Raw genomic sequence first — 15,609 nt, forward strand, 5'->3', positions numbered from 1 at the left:
TTAATTGTGTTGAGTATCTTTTTGTGTTCTTAGGTGTAGGCTATTTTAAAGTTTTTAAATTGGAACAGCACTCATTGTAAGCACATAAACATGAAATCATACATCCTTTTCCTAGTGAAGTTTTCTTCAGTGCAACAAGTCTCATTAGCTGAATATTCAGGGTAACTGCTGTTGTTTCCTTTGCACTTAAATTTATTGTGGCTACTCTTGTACAATGCTTGTAACATGTTTTTCAGGTTGGAGGAATTGAGTTTTAAGGCAGACTTATAATTAACTTATTTTTGAAATCACTAGCATATAATTCCATGTTGGCCTTCATTCTGGTGGTATGGATCAAAATGCAATACAGCATTTGCTTCTCTGTGTGGGTATGACCCCAAATGAAATTTTTCATGAGTCAGAATATTTTCCTGTCTCTCAGTCTGAGGTGGGTGTCGCACTTCTGCTCCATGTTTTTGCAGCTCTTATTGTGGTTTTCCAGCTGGTTTGTGTCTCAAGCAGTGCCCAGATCATTGCTGGGTTTGATCTCACTGTTAGTGCCATCTTTTCTGGAGATTCTTCTGAGCTGCCTTCATTCCTTTGACAGGTCTTGAAATCAAAACTCTTTCAAACACAAACTTTTCTTCAGCACTGCTGTTTCTGTGAATGTGTATTTTTAAGCCTGGTTTACTTTAAATGAGCTTTTTTTGAGAAACATACTGAATTAAACAAGAGCAGCACCTGCATGGAGCATGATAGCAGTGCTGCTGTTCCACTGAGGGTTTGTGGTGAGTTATTTGCTGGTGACTGGTGGGGAATGGAGCAGCTGGGCAGCCTCAGGGAGAGGTGCAGGAGCATCACTGAGCTATCCCACCTGGGCTGGTGGGAGTGGCAGGGACCCAGGGAAGGATGCAAAGGATGTAGCTGTGCTTCTCTTCTGGCAGCCTGGCCAGGCCACTTTGTGAAATGTCTTTCTTCTGTGGTTGATCACACAGCCCTGATCAAGCCCTCTCAGAAGGGGCAAGCCCAGGTGCACCCAGGCAGGGCTGCAGGGCATTCCCATCTCTGGGTTCCAGCGCTGGGTGCTGCTGGCATCACACCTGCGGTAGGTGCAGGGTACCAGGGGCAGCTGTGGCCCCTGGCTGAGGGGGCTGGAGCCTGTGTCAGGGCAGCTGTGAAGTGCCCCAGCAGCTAACCAGAGCTGTTCCTGCCTGAACAGCAGCATTCTGATAGCTGAAGTTTTGTTGGGTTAATAACAGCTGGTTACAGACCACACCTGTCTCCCTCTGTATGGCATTTTGAAGAGAAGGTCAAGTAATTCTACATAAAATGTAGAAAACTGTGTTTTTAAAGGTGTAGAAAATGCTGACCTTTTAAACATTTCATGTGTTTCAACGCCTTAAAAATGTTTTGTAGGACCATTGTACCAGTTACAGCTTGGAATAGAACTCTTCTTTGATAGATTTGGTAGTTTAAAGTAAAACTACATTTTTTTGGCCTTGATGTCAGGCCCAAGGTGTAGATTTGCAGGGTGGTAATTTTCTCTGAATTTCAGTGTACATAGATATCCTGTGTTTGGGATTTAGCTTTTTTTGCATCATTTTGAAGCAAGGTAAGGTTTCAGCCATGTAAATCAGTGTTTTTCCAGTGGCTGATGGTGCAGCCCTCGCTGCAGTGGATCTGTGTGGGATGCTGACAGCTTTTGCTTGTACCTTGTACAGTCAAGGCGAGTTTGGCAAAGGACACACAAGTGGCTTTTGTTGTTGCAAGCCCCCAGGCCCCAGACACAAAGAATACTTTGTAAAAATGCTGAAAGGAAGGAAAGAAGGGGGGGTGGGGGCTTTTATAGCCTTATGATTCAAATGTAGGGTAAATGAAGTACTCAAGTACAACAGATTTTTTCTCATTGTGGTTCCAGGAGTTTCCTTGTGCATGGTGAGGGATGCAGTGCCTTACCTGCATACCTGTGAGCCAGGCTTGCAGACCAGTATCAGCGGTTTGCAAACTCATAGTGAGATATCCTGATATCCTAGGGGGGAGCTCAGAGCCTGGGTCACTGCTGTCCCCTGGATTCCCCTGGATTTGGGAGCTCTGCTTGTGGCTGGTCAGGGAATTCCCATCAGACAGAATAGCACAGGGCTTGTGATCTTCCTGTGAGGTCAGCTGACTATGTGGGATTGTTGTTCAGATAAAACATTAATGCTAATTGTCACTGATATTTCCCCTACTGTAGATCATGGTATAAATTTCTTTTCAGATTAATTCAGGCCTTAAATATCAGGCCTTAACTTTACAAGATGTTTGTACATGGCTCTTGCTGAGCAACAAGGCAGAAAATACACTCCATGCCCAGAGTGCTACTGCCTTTAAGAAAACTATAATTTCTATTTGGATTTTTTTTTTCAAAATTAATGATTCCATTTCCCTCTGGCCCTAAGAAGAATTAAGATGAGCTGGTCAGAGGTTTTGCCGCAGCTCACTTGTCATGGGGGTGCTCTACTTTCCAATCCTCCCTGGTTACTTGGCATTCTTATGAGAGGAAAGTCCTGTCTGGCTTTCCAGAGTGCAGCAGCAGCAGCGCTGTGATAGCAGGAGTGCAGGGTGTCCTTGGGACTGCCCGTGGGTGGCACAAATTTTAGTGGTTTCAGCAGTGGGAGAAACAGGACTTCCTCCTGTGTGAGTGATCTTGATCTCTTTGTGGGAGATCCACACTGGTCAAGTCGGGACTTGTGTTTGCCTGTTACTCACCTGGCTGTTGATCTGCTTGCGTAGAGCTTATAAAAACTAAACTTTGCTGTTTCAAGTATTTCTAGGCTCAGTATTATCATCTTGGTGGTGGCACTGTGAACCAAACATAGGGAAAATATGAAGCTGAAAGGAAATAGTTCTAATAGTATCAAATTGTGTTTCCAAAGCAACCCCAGCCAAGGAAATCCCAAGAAATCCTTTTGTAATAACTTTGCATGTTGCAAAGATCAGTTTGAACCCTTCTGCAGTGTGAACTTTGACTCGGTGCTCTGTTTTGTGCTCTGTTTTTCTGCCCCTTGCTAGCAGAGACACTTCTTTTTCCAGCCTAGCAATGCAGACTGCTCTCTCCAGGTGGCCTTGTTCAGTCAGCAGCAAGTTCACATTGAATAATTTTGGTGAAATTTGGCTTGGACTTTCACCAGCTGTTGCTGTTCCACTGGTTCCTTCAGCCGGTGCTGCCAGAATTGATGGTGTCTCTTTGATCCAGACATAAATGAGCTGCTTTATTCCTGCCCAGACCCAAGGTCCTTCTTGAAAGGGAGGGGGGCAATGTCTCTCATATTTCTTTTCATGGTTAACACGTGAAAGACTGTGGGTTTTGAGGCTGTCTGTAAATAAAAAAAGAGCTGATGCCTGCTGGAGTGAAAATCATACCAGTTCACTTGTATGTGTAGGTTGTGCTGAGAAACTTGGGACAGCTTTCTCTGAGTTGAAATTTCCTTTTTCCTTCTAGGATGTAGCTCATTTAATGAACTCTTCCAGCTCTTAGGTACAGAGCTGTTGAGCTGGGAAGATGTGTGTTTGTGGTTGTGCAATGGAAGTAGAGAACTATTTGCCTGCTGCTGAGACTGCTGAGCTGCTTGCATTGCTAATTCTGTTCTGTCAGCAATGGCAATTAGAGCTTCAAGAGGTTAATAGCTCAGGAGAGAGGCTTTGTGAGTCAGATGGTCTCATTTGATAGATAATTGTTATAGTCTGCTGATTTCTTCATGTGATCTAAGATGAAACCACGAGGTATGACAGAATACTGTGATTTTCTATTATATTTTCTTATTATGTAAAGTTGTGGTAATCCAGCCAACCTTCTGACCCACCAGTAAGACCTGAAAACTTCTGTGTTTGTTTTCTGCTGTGAACTCTTTCAGAGCTGCTTTATAGATGTCTATAAACTATTGCCCAGCTTGTCCTTCCTTGAACAAAGTACAGCGCTTCACACTTCCAGGGCATTTTGGAGATGCTGGTTTCTTTATGTTGGTCTGCTGAGGTTGGAAGAGAGTCTAGGCAGGAAACTGAGATCTGAATGAGTCCTGTCATTATGCATTTAATTATTTATTATTATTTATCTCCTTGGTATCCCTTCTGTTTTATTGTGACTTTCAGACTGGTTGAGGTTAAGAGGTGTCCTGGAGATGCCCTGTGTATGGTGGGAGGATGTTGTAGGGCGCTGTGTGTCCTGCCCAGCCTCTCCCATCCTGCACCTGCAGTGACCAGTGTTGAGCCACAGTCATGCCCACTCAAGGAGGACAGCAAAGCTCCTTTATTTGAGCCAAATCAGTACTGAAATATAAAATGCAAGTGACACTAGTGGCAAACTTAGGCTGACGTGAAAGGTCAAACAATATTTTTCTAAAATTTTATTTTGTGGTCTTTCCTGGAGCAAGTAATATTTGTATCTCCCCTGTCAGAAGTTTTATTTTGGTGCTACAAAATCTGCCTTGAACTCCCACAAAGAGTAATGTATTCATGGATCATAATTAGGATGATTAAACTAAAATTCATTTGGTTCTTGCTGTAATTGATATTGTCATTTCAGTGCTAGAATTTTAGACAGCATAGTCATTTTGAAACTAGAATTTCCTTCCCTTTTTAGAAGGCTGATTTGTAAATCAGTGGTTCTAGAATTTTACCTTATTTTAGCCTTATTCTGATGTTGTCATAAACCCTATTTTTATATACTAGTAAGTAAAGAGGGATGAATAGCAGATATCAGAGTAAGGTATTTCCCAAGAGAGGCCCTTGGTCCTGTTTCCACCAGTGCTGGTGCTTTGTTTTCCTCTGTAGGGTTGGATCCCAGTAAAGGCCAGGCAGCAATGGAATTTTAGTATCAACTGATTATATAAAAGCATGAAAATCTGATTTTGCAAAACATTCTGCTCAGTTAATGAGGTGAGAATGTTGAGAAATGATTCAGTGCTTATAATTAGGAGCATCTCTCTCTTTCCTCCCACCCATTCCTTTTACCAGGTGTTTTCTTTGGCAGGGATTTAGGGCTAGGCACTGGTGCTGGAGATGAAAAGCTGCAGCCTGGTGCTCATAGGATGGCTTTAATGTCTGTAGGGCTGTGTCATGGAAGGTTCTGCTGTCTGTAGTGGCTCTGTTTCTATGGTGATCTGTTTTCTGCTTTCTCTTTCCCTTCTCTAGATGGTATAAAATGTACAGTTTTAGCTGGATAAATAGATGCCTGTTCCATGCTGCCACAGATTGCAGAGTTAGAAACTGCTACACAGCATTTGCTGCTTCAGGTTAGCAGCATTTGTCTTTCAGGCTGCTGCCTTTCTTAGGTCAGGAAACTTTGCTTTGTGTAGCCTAAAGGAATCCAGCCTGCTGATTCCTTCTGCTAGATAGCATTTAAATGCTTTCCTCTTTCACATTGACTTTGCTTTCTGTTAATTCCTTGGAAGGAATATCCTATCAGAAATATTGGGGGTGGGGAACTTCTGCTGCATCTTGGGGATGGAACCTGGTCACAGTGTGGAATGCATTCAGTCTTCAGCTGCGTCTGATGCTGGAGCATCTTCTGTTAAACTGAAAAAACTTACCTGATTTCTGACAGGCTTTTGGTTTTTAGCTTTTTGTTTTGGTGGTTTTTTTTTTTAATAAAAGAATTCTGAGAACCAGGTGTATTGTGCTATGTTTGAATATATGGATCTTATGAATTATTGATTTTAGGATTTGAAATTGTGATTTGAAATTACTATTATATGAAATCATGAGTTTCATTGAAGTTTTACAAAGTATATTTTGTTTCAAGCAAAATGGAAAGGAAAGAAAACATTGTTCCTTAGCCTGCTACTTGACTTTAATATGGCACCTCTACTGTCAAGTTCTGTTTAATTATTTTGGACTTATAGTTTTGTGGGTTTGTGCTTGTATTACACAGACATTTGTTAGCACAGACCTTCATTTCACCCCAAAGTTCCTTGCCTTGTGGACTGGGGATCCAGAAGGGCTGAAAGCAGCTTGTCCAAGTGCCCAAGCCCTGCCTTCTGCTGCTGCTCTCCTCTGTTGGTACACAGTGCTCTGTGACTGGCAGCAGCACACACTGAGTAATTGTTTTGGGCATCTTCTGTTTTTCAAATGATTTATCTCCTGGGGAGTAGGGAAAAGATTATATAATTAATCAAGTAATGTAGCACTTCTGCACTGAGAACATTAGCAAATACATATGAAACTAACAAAACTCAAAGAAAAAAGATAAACCACACAAGCACAAATTGACTACAAAGAGCAAAGCTTTCTTGTCTTTGTATAAAGCAATTCTTAGGGCTGGCAGTAACACCCAGTGATGATGGAGAAAGGCCAGGTGTGGGAGCATGACATACTGTGTAGTGGGAATGATGAAAGTGAGCTTTTATTTATTTATTTCATTCTCTTGCTGGTTTATGTGTGTGGGCATAAGCTGTGCAGGAGCTCTGGGGGTGAAGGCACTGCTTTGACTGCCACGTGCTGAGGGTAAAACCATTGGTTTAGGCTGCTGTAAATTCCCCATGTGCAGTGTTCCTAAGGATCGTCAAGGGTTTGGGAAACAAATTGCTTCCTGAAATTCAGAATTGCTGCAGGAGCTGAGCCTCCCTGGCAGCTCCAGCTGGGCAGGTGCCCTTCCCTCTCCTGGGCTGGGGCTTCAGGGCTCCTCTGCACAGAGAGCAGCAGGCACCACTTCCCAAGGGTTCCCCTGGGAAGGCACTGAGAAGCACAGAGAGATGAGAAAACAACTCTTATCTCTATTCACTGCTCCTGTTTTTGCACACTGGAATGTGTTATGGGGATTGTTTACCTGAAGTGATTTGTTAATTGGACGCAGGTGAAAGTTGTTTTGAGTGATTAGCCGATCACTCAAAGCTGTGTCTGACTGTCTGGAGACAGTAATGAGTTTTTCTTTAGTATAGTTTTAATATAGTATTAATGTAATATAGTATATAATAATGTAATATAGTATAAGTTTTTTATTATAAATTGTAACTATAATTTTATATATAACTTAAATACTATATATAATCATATTTATTATCTTTATTAATAAAATTATTATAATATATAAAATATATTGTATATATTATACATTTTATACAATTATTGTAATGTATATAATATATATTATAATATATTTTATATATTATGTATATAAAATATATATACAGTTTTTATTATAAAATGTAGATACAAAAATATAGATACAATTTTTATTATACTTTTCTATTATGAAATATACTTTTTGTATAAATTATTTTAATAAAGCAATTGTTCAGCCTTCTGAATATTCACCGTGTGGGGGACACCCCGATACAATAGTCCTGCTCCCCAAACTGCTGTTCAACCCATTTTATCATGCCCTGTCTTGCAACAAGAAAGCAATTTGAAGTTTTTCATGAAGTCTTTCAGAAAATCCCTAGCAGAAACAAGCAGTTTCTAATTTTCTGTAGTGGGAAAACTGGGTTAATAAGGGGGGAAAAACCCTTCAGCATTCTTTGGGGCAGAGGAAGCTGTACATAAAGAAGTTGTGTAAGATTAGGTGGTGAAGCTGCATGACCAAATGCAGTTTTCTCTGCCATCAAATGCTTTGACAAATATAGTTATTTCAAAATAAGTGTGTTTTAATAAGTTAGTGGACTGAGAATGTTTTGCAGTGAGGTGCACGAATGCCCCTCCAGAGCCAAGAAGCTGCTGGGTTTGCACAGGTGTGGCTGTGGTGTGATCCCAGTGCTCTCTAGGCATGGCAGCAGCATTGCTTCAGGAACTGGAACATATTAAAAATTACACTCTTTTCCTTGTCCTACTCAAGAGCTGTGTTCATATGTGTGTATTTGCATGTTCATGTGACTCTGTAAGTGACCAGCTGGTTTCCAGTTTTCCATGCGTCTTTGGTAGATTCTTGAATATGAGGTAACAATCGTATCTTCACTCCTTGAAAAATACAACTATGCTTGCTGGTTTTGAAAACAAATCATATGTTTGCACTGTGTCACTTTTATGAATAAAGTTTGTATGAAAATGGTCATTAATGGGAATCTGGTTTGTTGTTGGGTTTTTTTCTTTTATCTGGAGGCCTTTTCAACCAAATCTTTCAGATTTTGTTTCTTCTGGCATTCTGAATATAATCAATTTTAAACTAGCCATTTTTGTAACTACAAAGGAAGAGCTTTTAACACTTGATCAGGCAGCTTTGCCTAAATTAACACAGATGGGCTGAAGTATTCTCTTTGGGGAAAAGAAGACCAAAATGGCTCTATAATATTATGCTACAAATGCATTTAGAACCTACTTAAAAGAGTTACTCCAAGTAATCTTTTTGGGTAGCCAAATTTTTGATCTTTCTGGAAATGCTGTTTTTTTAAAATTTTTTTTTTACTTTGTAGATTTTCAGCATTGAATGTGTATCTTGGAATACCTTCTGCATGGAAAATGCCTTTTTCTCTCTGTGTAGGCAATAAAATTATGCTTGTGCAGCCATTTATCAATAGAACAAGTTATTCACCTTAGATGTGCTGATTAACCTGCCTCTTGCTTAAGGCTTTGTCTGTTAAACATGTATTTAAAAAAGACCAAAAAAGAATTTAGTGTCGTTTATTTAAATGATTTAACTATAGTGCAGCCAAAGCTCACCCATCTTTTCCTGTTGTTGTTGTACTGCAGTATGCCAGGGTTTGGATCCCTGATCCAGAGGAGGTGTGGAAGTCAGCAGAACTCCTCAAAGATTATAAACCTGGAGATAAAGTCCTTCAGCTTCGACTGGAAGAGGGCAAGGTAAGTCTGTGTATTGTTTGTAAGCTGATAGTTCTTGTTCTCAACCAGAGTCTGACCTTTCTATTGCAGGAAGCTCTACTGTCAAAATATATCTGTATTTAGGTGTGTGCAGTTGGTGTTGTCCACTCACTTTCTGCAGCATTTTTTGGCGTGATAAATTTTACTGTTTAGTTACAAAAATCAATTTTGCCTTGTTTTTAAAATAAGTTAAAAAGCAGTTGCTTTTATCCACTGCCTGTTATGTTCAGTTGCATCATCTTTTTCTACTTACGCCATTAAACATATAACCCTGGTTTGCTATTCCAGGGAGACAGGGTTGCTAGGAGAACAGTGTTGCAGGGAGAGCACTGTGACTTTTAAGTTGAACATAACCAGCAGAAAATTAATAAAGATGAACAAGGCAAGGATTAAGGTCATTACAAAGAAGATGCTGTGTAGTGTGTTGAGAAGTGATGACAGGTCCATGTATAGCTCATATCCTTTGAGCTGGTTTTATTTTTTTCATAGAAATAGTAGGTAAATAAGGTGATTTTAGGTCTAGAGACATCTAGATGTTCTAATTGTATCTTAGAGATGAGTTTATGTCTGAAAAAAGTTCTAAGCAGCATTTTTTTCAGTGTTTGTGTTCTTCATGGTGTTCTGCCAACATTCCCATGTTATATTACTCTGTATGAAGCTGGCTATGGATTGGTGGGAATCCTCTTCCTCTGCTGTTCCACTCAAGGGGAAAACAATAAGGAAAAGCTGATTAGATTTATTTATTAGATATAGTGTATTTTGATTTATTTAATAAAAAGATATGGCAGCAAAAGCATGGGGTTTGCTTAAGTAATAGTCTCAAAAGGTAGTGTCTCTATACAGTTGTACATATAGAGAAACCCCTCTGGGAAGTTTTAAATGACATTTTTGCAGAAAGAACTCCTCACTCAAATGACCAGAGAACAGAAATTGCACATTGTGGTTTTTTCCCTTGTGCATGTTTTGGTGGGAGGAGCAGCTGGAGGAGCTGAGTGAGGGGAGCTGGCCAGCAGCTCTCTGAGCTGTGTCCTTTTGGTTTCCAGGACCTAGAGTACAGCCTCGACCCGAAGACGAAGGAGCTGCCACCCCTGAGGAACCCTGACATCCTGGTTGGTGAGAACGACCTGACAGCCCTCAGCTACCTGCACGAGCCTGCTGTCCTGCACAACCTCAAAGTCCGCTTCATCGACTCCAAACTCATCTACACCTACTGTGGCAAGTACTGCCTTTCATGCCCTAACCTTGCAGAGACTGCCCTGGGCAAGAAAGGCAAAGCTGTCTGTTCATGTGTCTGCCTTTAAAGTCATTTAGTGATAGGAGATGCTGGACTGTTCTTAGGGAAATCACTTTGCTTGTGGTCATTAACAGACTAGAGAATACTGAGGTTCAGAGAAAATTGCTTTCACTGTGTGTTCCTCTAGCTCCCCATTGGAATCTGTTTATAAAATGTGTATTCAGCAGTTTTTGCTTTGCAGTGGGGTTCCTGTGTGGTTGGTGTTCTCTGTAGGCTTGTTCAGGCTGGGCTGGCTGGGAGGAGGATAACACCCTGCAGATGCAGGAGCTGGCCTTGCTCTTTGGTGGATTTGTTGCTTACCTCTGCACTGAGCTCCTCCATCTCTTTTGGAAGACATCAATTCATTTTCTTTTTCATGTTTTCCAATCGGGCCAACTACAGAAGTGAATTTGTAACAGTTCACAAGCCCAGGCTTGTCTTATCACAGTTACAACTGATCTTGGTTTTAAAAATAACATCTAACTCACAGCAGAGGTTACCCAAACTTGCAATTGCCTGTGGTATTTTCAGATGGCCAGAATGGAGGAAAGGTACTTAAATAATCACTTTGTCATAAGTGCAAAATTGCAACTGAATGGTCTGTTTTAAAAATAAACATTGTGAGGTAGTTCAGGCTTGAGATTTAGATCTGATGGTTCTGGGCTTTTTTTTCCTATGTGTGCATATGTTCCTTTTAAATCTCAGTGTTTAGTCAAAATACACTGCTAGCTTTTAACATGCTAACTTTTCCAGAAGACAGGCAGCACGTTAAACATGTTGTGATGGACAGACAGGGGCGTTAACATTCTGCCACATTTTGCTCACTCTGGCTGCTCCTAATCTGCAGATGCTCAGCAGGGCACATCTGTTCCAGTGCTGCTCTCAGCAGTGACCAGCCCACAGGGGACTGGATCAGACTTTGCCACCCGCTGCTTGCAGCCAGGCCTCACTCCCATAGCAGGGGGAGATGATTCACACCACATCTCATCCAGTCATGCAGTCAGAGCACAGAATAATTCAGGTTGGAAGAGACCTCTGGAAGTCTTCAGTGAAGCTTCCTCCTTGAAACAAGTCTGGCTAGATCAGGTTGCTCAGACCAGCTCAGGTATCTGGGTGTTTGAGTATCTCCTCTCTGGGCTGCCCCTGCTGAGGGTGCACACTGTGGTCCCAGCCCTGGGAAACCACCTCAGCTGCCCCATGAAACACAGACATGATCTGTGTTTGTCTCCCAAATGCCCCCATGGCAAAGCTCTGTGTGAAAGGGCTTTTGTGCAGCTGGAGCCTCATGGCCTGAGCTTGTAAGGGCTTTTCAGTCTCGGTTTCATGGTCCCCTAACACCACCATGTCCCCTCCCACAAGCCTGTCTGGGTTGTGTCTTGGCTGCTCTGAGCAGCATTTCAGAGGCTTTCAAAAGGAATGTGTTGTCTGTTGGTTGTGTTTCCCTGTGTTTGGGAAAACATGAAAAAGGTGCATTTCAAGTATTCCCCAGTGCAGCTGTAGTTGTGGTTGGTTTTATCATTTTTGGCTGGTTTTATCATTTCTCCTGGGGCTGGGAGGAGGAGCTCCCTTAGCTCTCCATGCCTGGGTCTGCCAAAGGGCCTGGCATGGCAGAGCTGGGGCAGCTGGTTTGCCTCCAAACCAGACCCAGGTGTTCTGGGAGCTGCTTGGATGTTTGTCAGGAGTGAGTGGAGCCAGCAGTGTGGGGGTTCCTGGTGCTCAGAGGGAAGGAGGTGCTGGAGGCTCAGGGCTGCTGAGGAATGTGGGCTGCAGTGCTTTGTTCTCTGGGGATGCAGGGCTGCAGTGCTTTGTTCTCTGGGGATGTAGGCAGGGCTGTGTTGTGTTACAGGCTGAGCAAAACAGAGTTGGCAGGTCAGCCGCTGAAAACCTGATCCTTTGGCCACAGCATCACCTTCCAGACTTCTCCATTAGCTGCCATCCTGCTGCAGGGTACTGCCCCTCTGCAAAGATTATTGCTTGGAGCTCAGCCTTGGGGGCTGCTTTTGCCTCCTTAATGTGACGGTCACATCAGCCAGGTCAGTTCAAATAGCCTGTGAAGGTGGCTTGAGCTTAACCCAGTTCATGCAGCCAAAAGGAGACCAAAACCGCTTCAGTCCATCAAGAGAATCACAGTAACAATATTCTCAACACTGGAACAGGAATGCATGGATGGATAGTTGTCCAGGGCCCTAGAAATTAATCCAACCATGCTAAGTGTAATATGTCAAATTTTAAATTTAAAATTTCACTTCCAAGTAAATTCAAGCTTTTAAACAGAAAACCTGCTGATTTCTCAATTTCAAGTCAGCCTTTCACCAGCAATTCAGAGGTCATTTATAACTTTGCTTTACTGTTGGAAACATGAAATGAGGAATTAATGAAGGAAGTTGAAAAGTTACAAAGGAAAATTTGAATGCTTACATGGAAAACCTGCTGTGGCTGTGGTGAAAACTCAGTGAATCTTGCTGGTTAGTTCAGGGTAGTAGAAAGTACTGTCTTCTGTGCAGGAGAGCAAACTTTAAATTGATAAATTGCTTGTGTTTATGTCCAGTTTGGCCATAGATGGGTATGTTCAAAGTAAAAGAATGGAATAGGCTTACTTTGAGCGTATATAAAGAAGAATGGCACAAAGAGTAGCCAGAGTTCACCTTAGTGTAATTGTAGGAACAAAACCACACATAAATCTGCTTTTGGAAAGGCCATATTTCTTAAAATAGCAATATGATTTAGTGGAGATAAAGAGAAGTTATATGTAAATTAATCTGGATTATAGCTCTGTGAGGCAGACTGATTTCAAAGTTCCACAGAAAGCAAATAATTCCTGACTCACTTGTTTTGGTTATTTCCAGATGGTAGTTGCTTGTAGATTTTACAGATTGCTACTGAAGTTAAGTGTTTTAATATGCTGGAGACTCATCACGGGGCTGCTTGTTCCCAATTCAAGGGTTTATTTTTGCCAGCATAACCAAAAGCAGGAGGGAATTGTCAGAAGTCTCACAGATTTTTTTAATGTCTCTTTGATGAGACTTGCAGGCCTGAGAGGCTCAGCTTGGTGGTGCAGTGTACTTCACTTTTTACTGCTTTTTCTAAGGCAGATGTTAAAAATTGACACACAAAATATTCCTCGAGTCCTGTAGTACTGAGGTCACTTCTGTCCCTAACCCCCACTCTGATTCTTTGGTTCATCAGTACAGTATGGGAGCTCGGCATGAATGTTTATAACGATTTTCACTGGAGCTCCTGAGTCATTTCAGTGAAGCTGTGGCTCATGGAAAAACACCAGCCCTCCTCACATGGGTGTGTCAAGGCATAAAACTTGCTGTGTGTTTGAGGAAATACATCAAGGCCTCTCGGAGCTCTCCCTAAAACATATCCTCTTGTTGCATGTTTTGGTTTGTGCTTCATCTGTAGATGCATGAAAGGGTTTAAAGACTGGTTGATGCTCCCAGCAGTGCCAGACTGTAGATGCTTTCATTTCCCTTCTCCCAGCTTTTCCATGGAAAATTTCTTAGATAGGCATCACCAGCCTGTAATCTGCACAGAGCAGAGAGCTGGGCTCAGCACTGAGGAAGTCTGTGTGTGTAAGAGTGAATTTCAGAGTAAATTTAGAAGCAAGTTGAGTGCCATGGAAACGCTTCTGAGGCTGGTTCTTCAGGGATGGATTGTCCAGGCGTGCTTGGTGCAGTCTCTGTGCAGCCATCTGCAGCTGCATTGCCGCACTTAGGCACCAAAACAAGAAATTCTGTTTTTAAAATGTCCCCAGTTAAAATTAGAGGGGTTGTTTTTCCCCCTTATCACCTTGTCAAGGGGGCACAGTGTGCCTGTCCCAGCTGGCTCTCACATGGTCTCACTGGTCAGTGCTTCCACCCCTGCACAGAGCAAATAAACTTCCTCTACCTGTTGTAAATGCTGCAGGAGAGACAGTTATAAGGAATCTTTGTCACATTACCCCTGTGAGTAGAGCAATCCTCGTTTCTCATGAAAAAGAGAATTGTCTCAAAAACATTTGAGGTCTCATTATTTGTGGCAAGGAAGTTTGTAAAGAATAAGACTTAAGTTTTCCTGAGGAGGGAGAGTAAAAGAATGGCATGAATTTAGAAGGGCTGTAGTGATGAGTTGTATTAAAAAACAAGATACGTGTTTAATTGATATGGAAAAACTAGGAAATGGGAGGTGTAGGACCAAGCTCAGTTGTATCAGATGAGGTGCTCTGGTGCATTCTAGGGCTATAATTGCCTGATTTCCTGACATGACTGGGTGCTGCTATGTGTCAGCCCTATGAAATATGTCTACTGTTTGGTTTTTTGATGCCTTTGACCAGGAGGTTATCCTGCCTGATTGGCACAGGTGCCCTGGAATCCAAATTACTCTGTGTCCGTACATCGTTGCTTATTACAAAAACTGAGGAAGTCATTCTTTCACAGCAGCTGAAGGGTTAACACACTCCACATACCCAAACTGGCAGGCAGTGGGACCACCCAGTAGTTACACTTCACAAATTACAGTGTCACTGGTAATTCAGAGTAAATCACAGGGAAATACAATGCACTTTCATTGGGTTACTGCACTCAACAGGCAGTACTTCAAGTCTGCACATTCTGAATCTTTTTGGATTGTGCATGCCAGCTTTAGGAAAGGCAGATAGAAAGAAAAGGTAAAAAGTTGTCCCTGATGTGTTTACCAAAGCAGGGTGGAAGTAAACTCGTGGCACTTTGTGTGTGCAGAACTATATTCAGAATAAATATCTGTTGGAGTCAGTAATACCAGATCCTTATTCTTTAACACATTTAGAAAGATTAGAACGATACTTGATGTTAAAACCTGTTTTGCTAGGTTTGTTTTTTGAAACAACTATTAATCATTCCTTTTGTTTAATTTCCTTTGTAGGTATTGTTTTAGTGGCCATAAATCCTTATGAGCAGCTGCCTATCTATGGAGAAGACATCATCAATGCCTACAGTGGCCAGAACATGGGGGATATGGACCCACATATCTTTGCAGTGGCTGAGGAAGCATACAAGCAGATGGCCAGGTTTGTAGACCAGAGTCTTGAAGTCAATGTTTTTCTGAAAGGAATAAAACAAAGTTTCTGGCTGATGCTCTTCTCTTTAATTTATAGCTTGTGAAATATTCTGCAATATCTGTCTTTTATCCAGTGTTTTAGTACATTTCACAAGGGGAAGTGTTGCCTAAGTTAGTGAACAGTAAAGCTTTATAAATGCTGTGGAGATCATGGCCACTGACACTTAGCAGGAATTACCACAGATCTTGTCAGTATTTAGGTCTAAAATTAGCCCTGTGCTTTATATGATTGTTTATTTTGGTAATCAAATGAAAAAAAAGATATTTTTTAATCATCAGTGGATTATTAGAGAGAAAAGGGCCAGGTTCCCAGCTATTTTGTGTTTGTGTGTGATACTGACAAGAGGAAAGAAATCACTGGGCTTATGAGTGCTATTACAGGCTCCTGGCTGTGTCAGTAATGTCCCAGCTACGTAATCTGCCTGTGGCTGTTGTTGACTGGAATTAAGAGGCAGCAGAGGAACGATTGCAAAGAGTGCCTGGAAACTGAG

The 15,609-nt window shown here is 41.7% G+C and overlaps 1 protein-coding gene across 1 annotated transcript in view; it reads left to right on the forward strand.

The window, feature by feature from the left end:
- Positions 1–15,609, forward strand: part of MYO5A (myosin VA) — a 101,261-nt gene that overhangs the window by 12,962 nt on the left and 72,690 nt on the right. Inside the window, 3 exon segments of the mRNA XM_030955065.1 lie at positions 8,638–8,748; positions 9,810–9,981; positions 14,924–15,068. Coding sequence (XP_030810925.1) covers positions 8,638–8,748; positions 9,810–9,981; positions 14,924–15,068 — 428 coding nt within the window.

Source organism: Camarhynchus parvulus, chromosome 10 (assembly GCF_901933205.1).
Source record: "Camarhynchus parvulus chromosome 10, STF_HiC, whole genome shotgun sequence".
NCBI classification, from domain to species: Eukaryota; Metazoa; Chordata; class Aves; order Passeriformes; family Thraupidae; genus Camarhynchus; species Camarhynchus parvulus.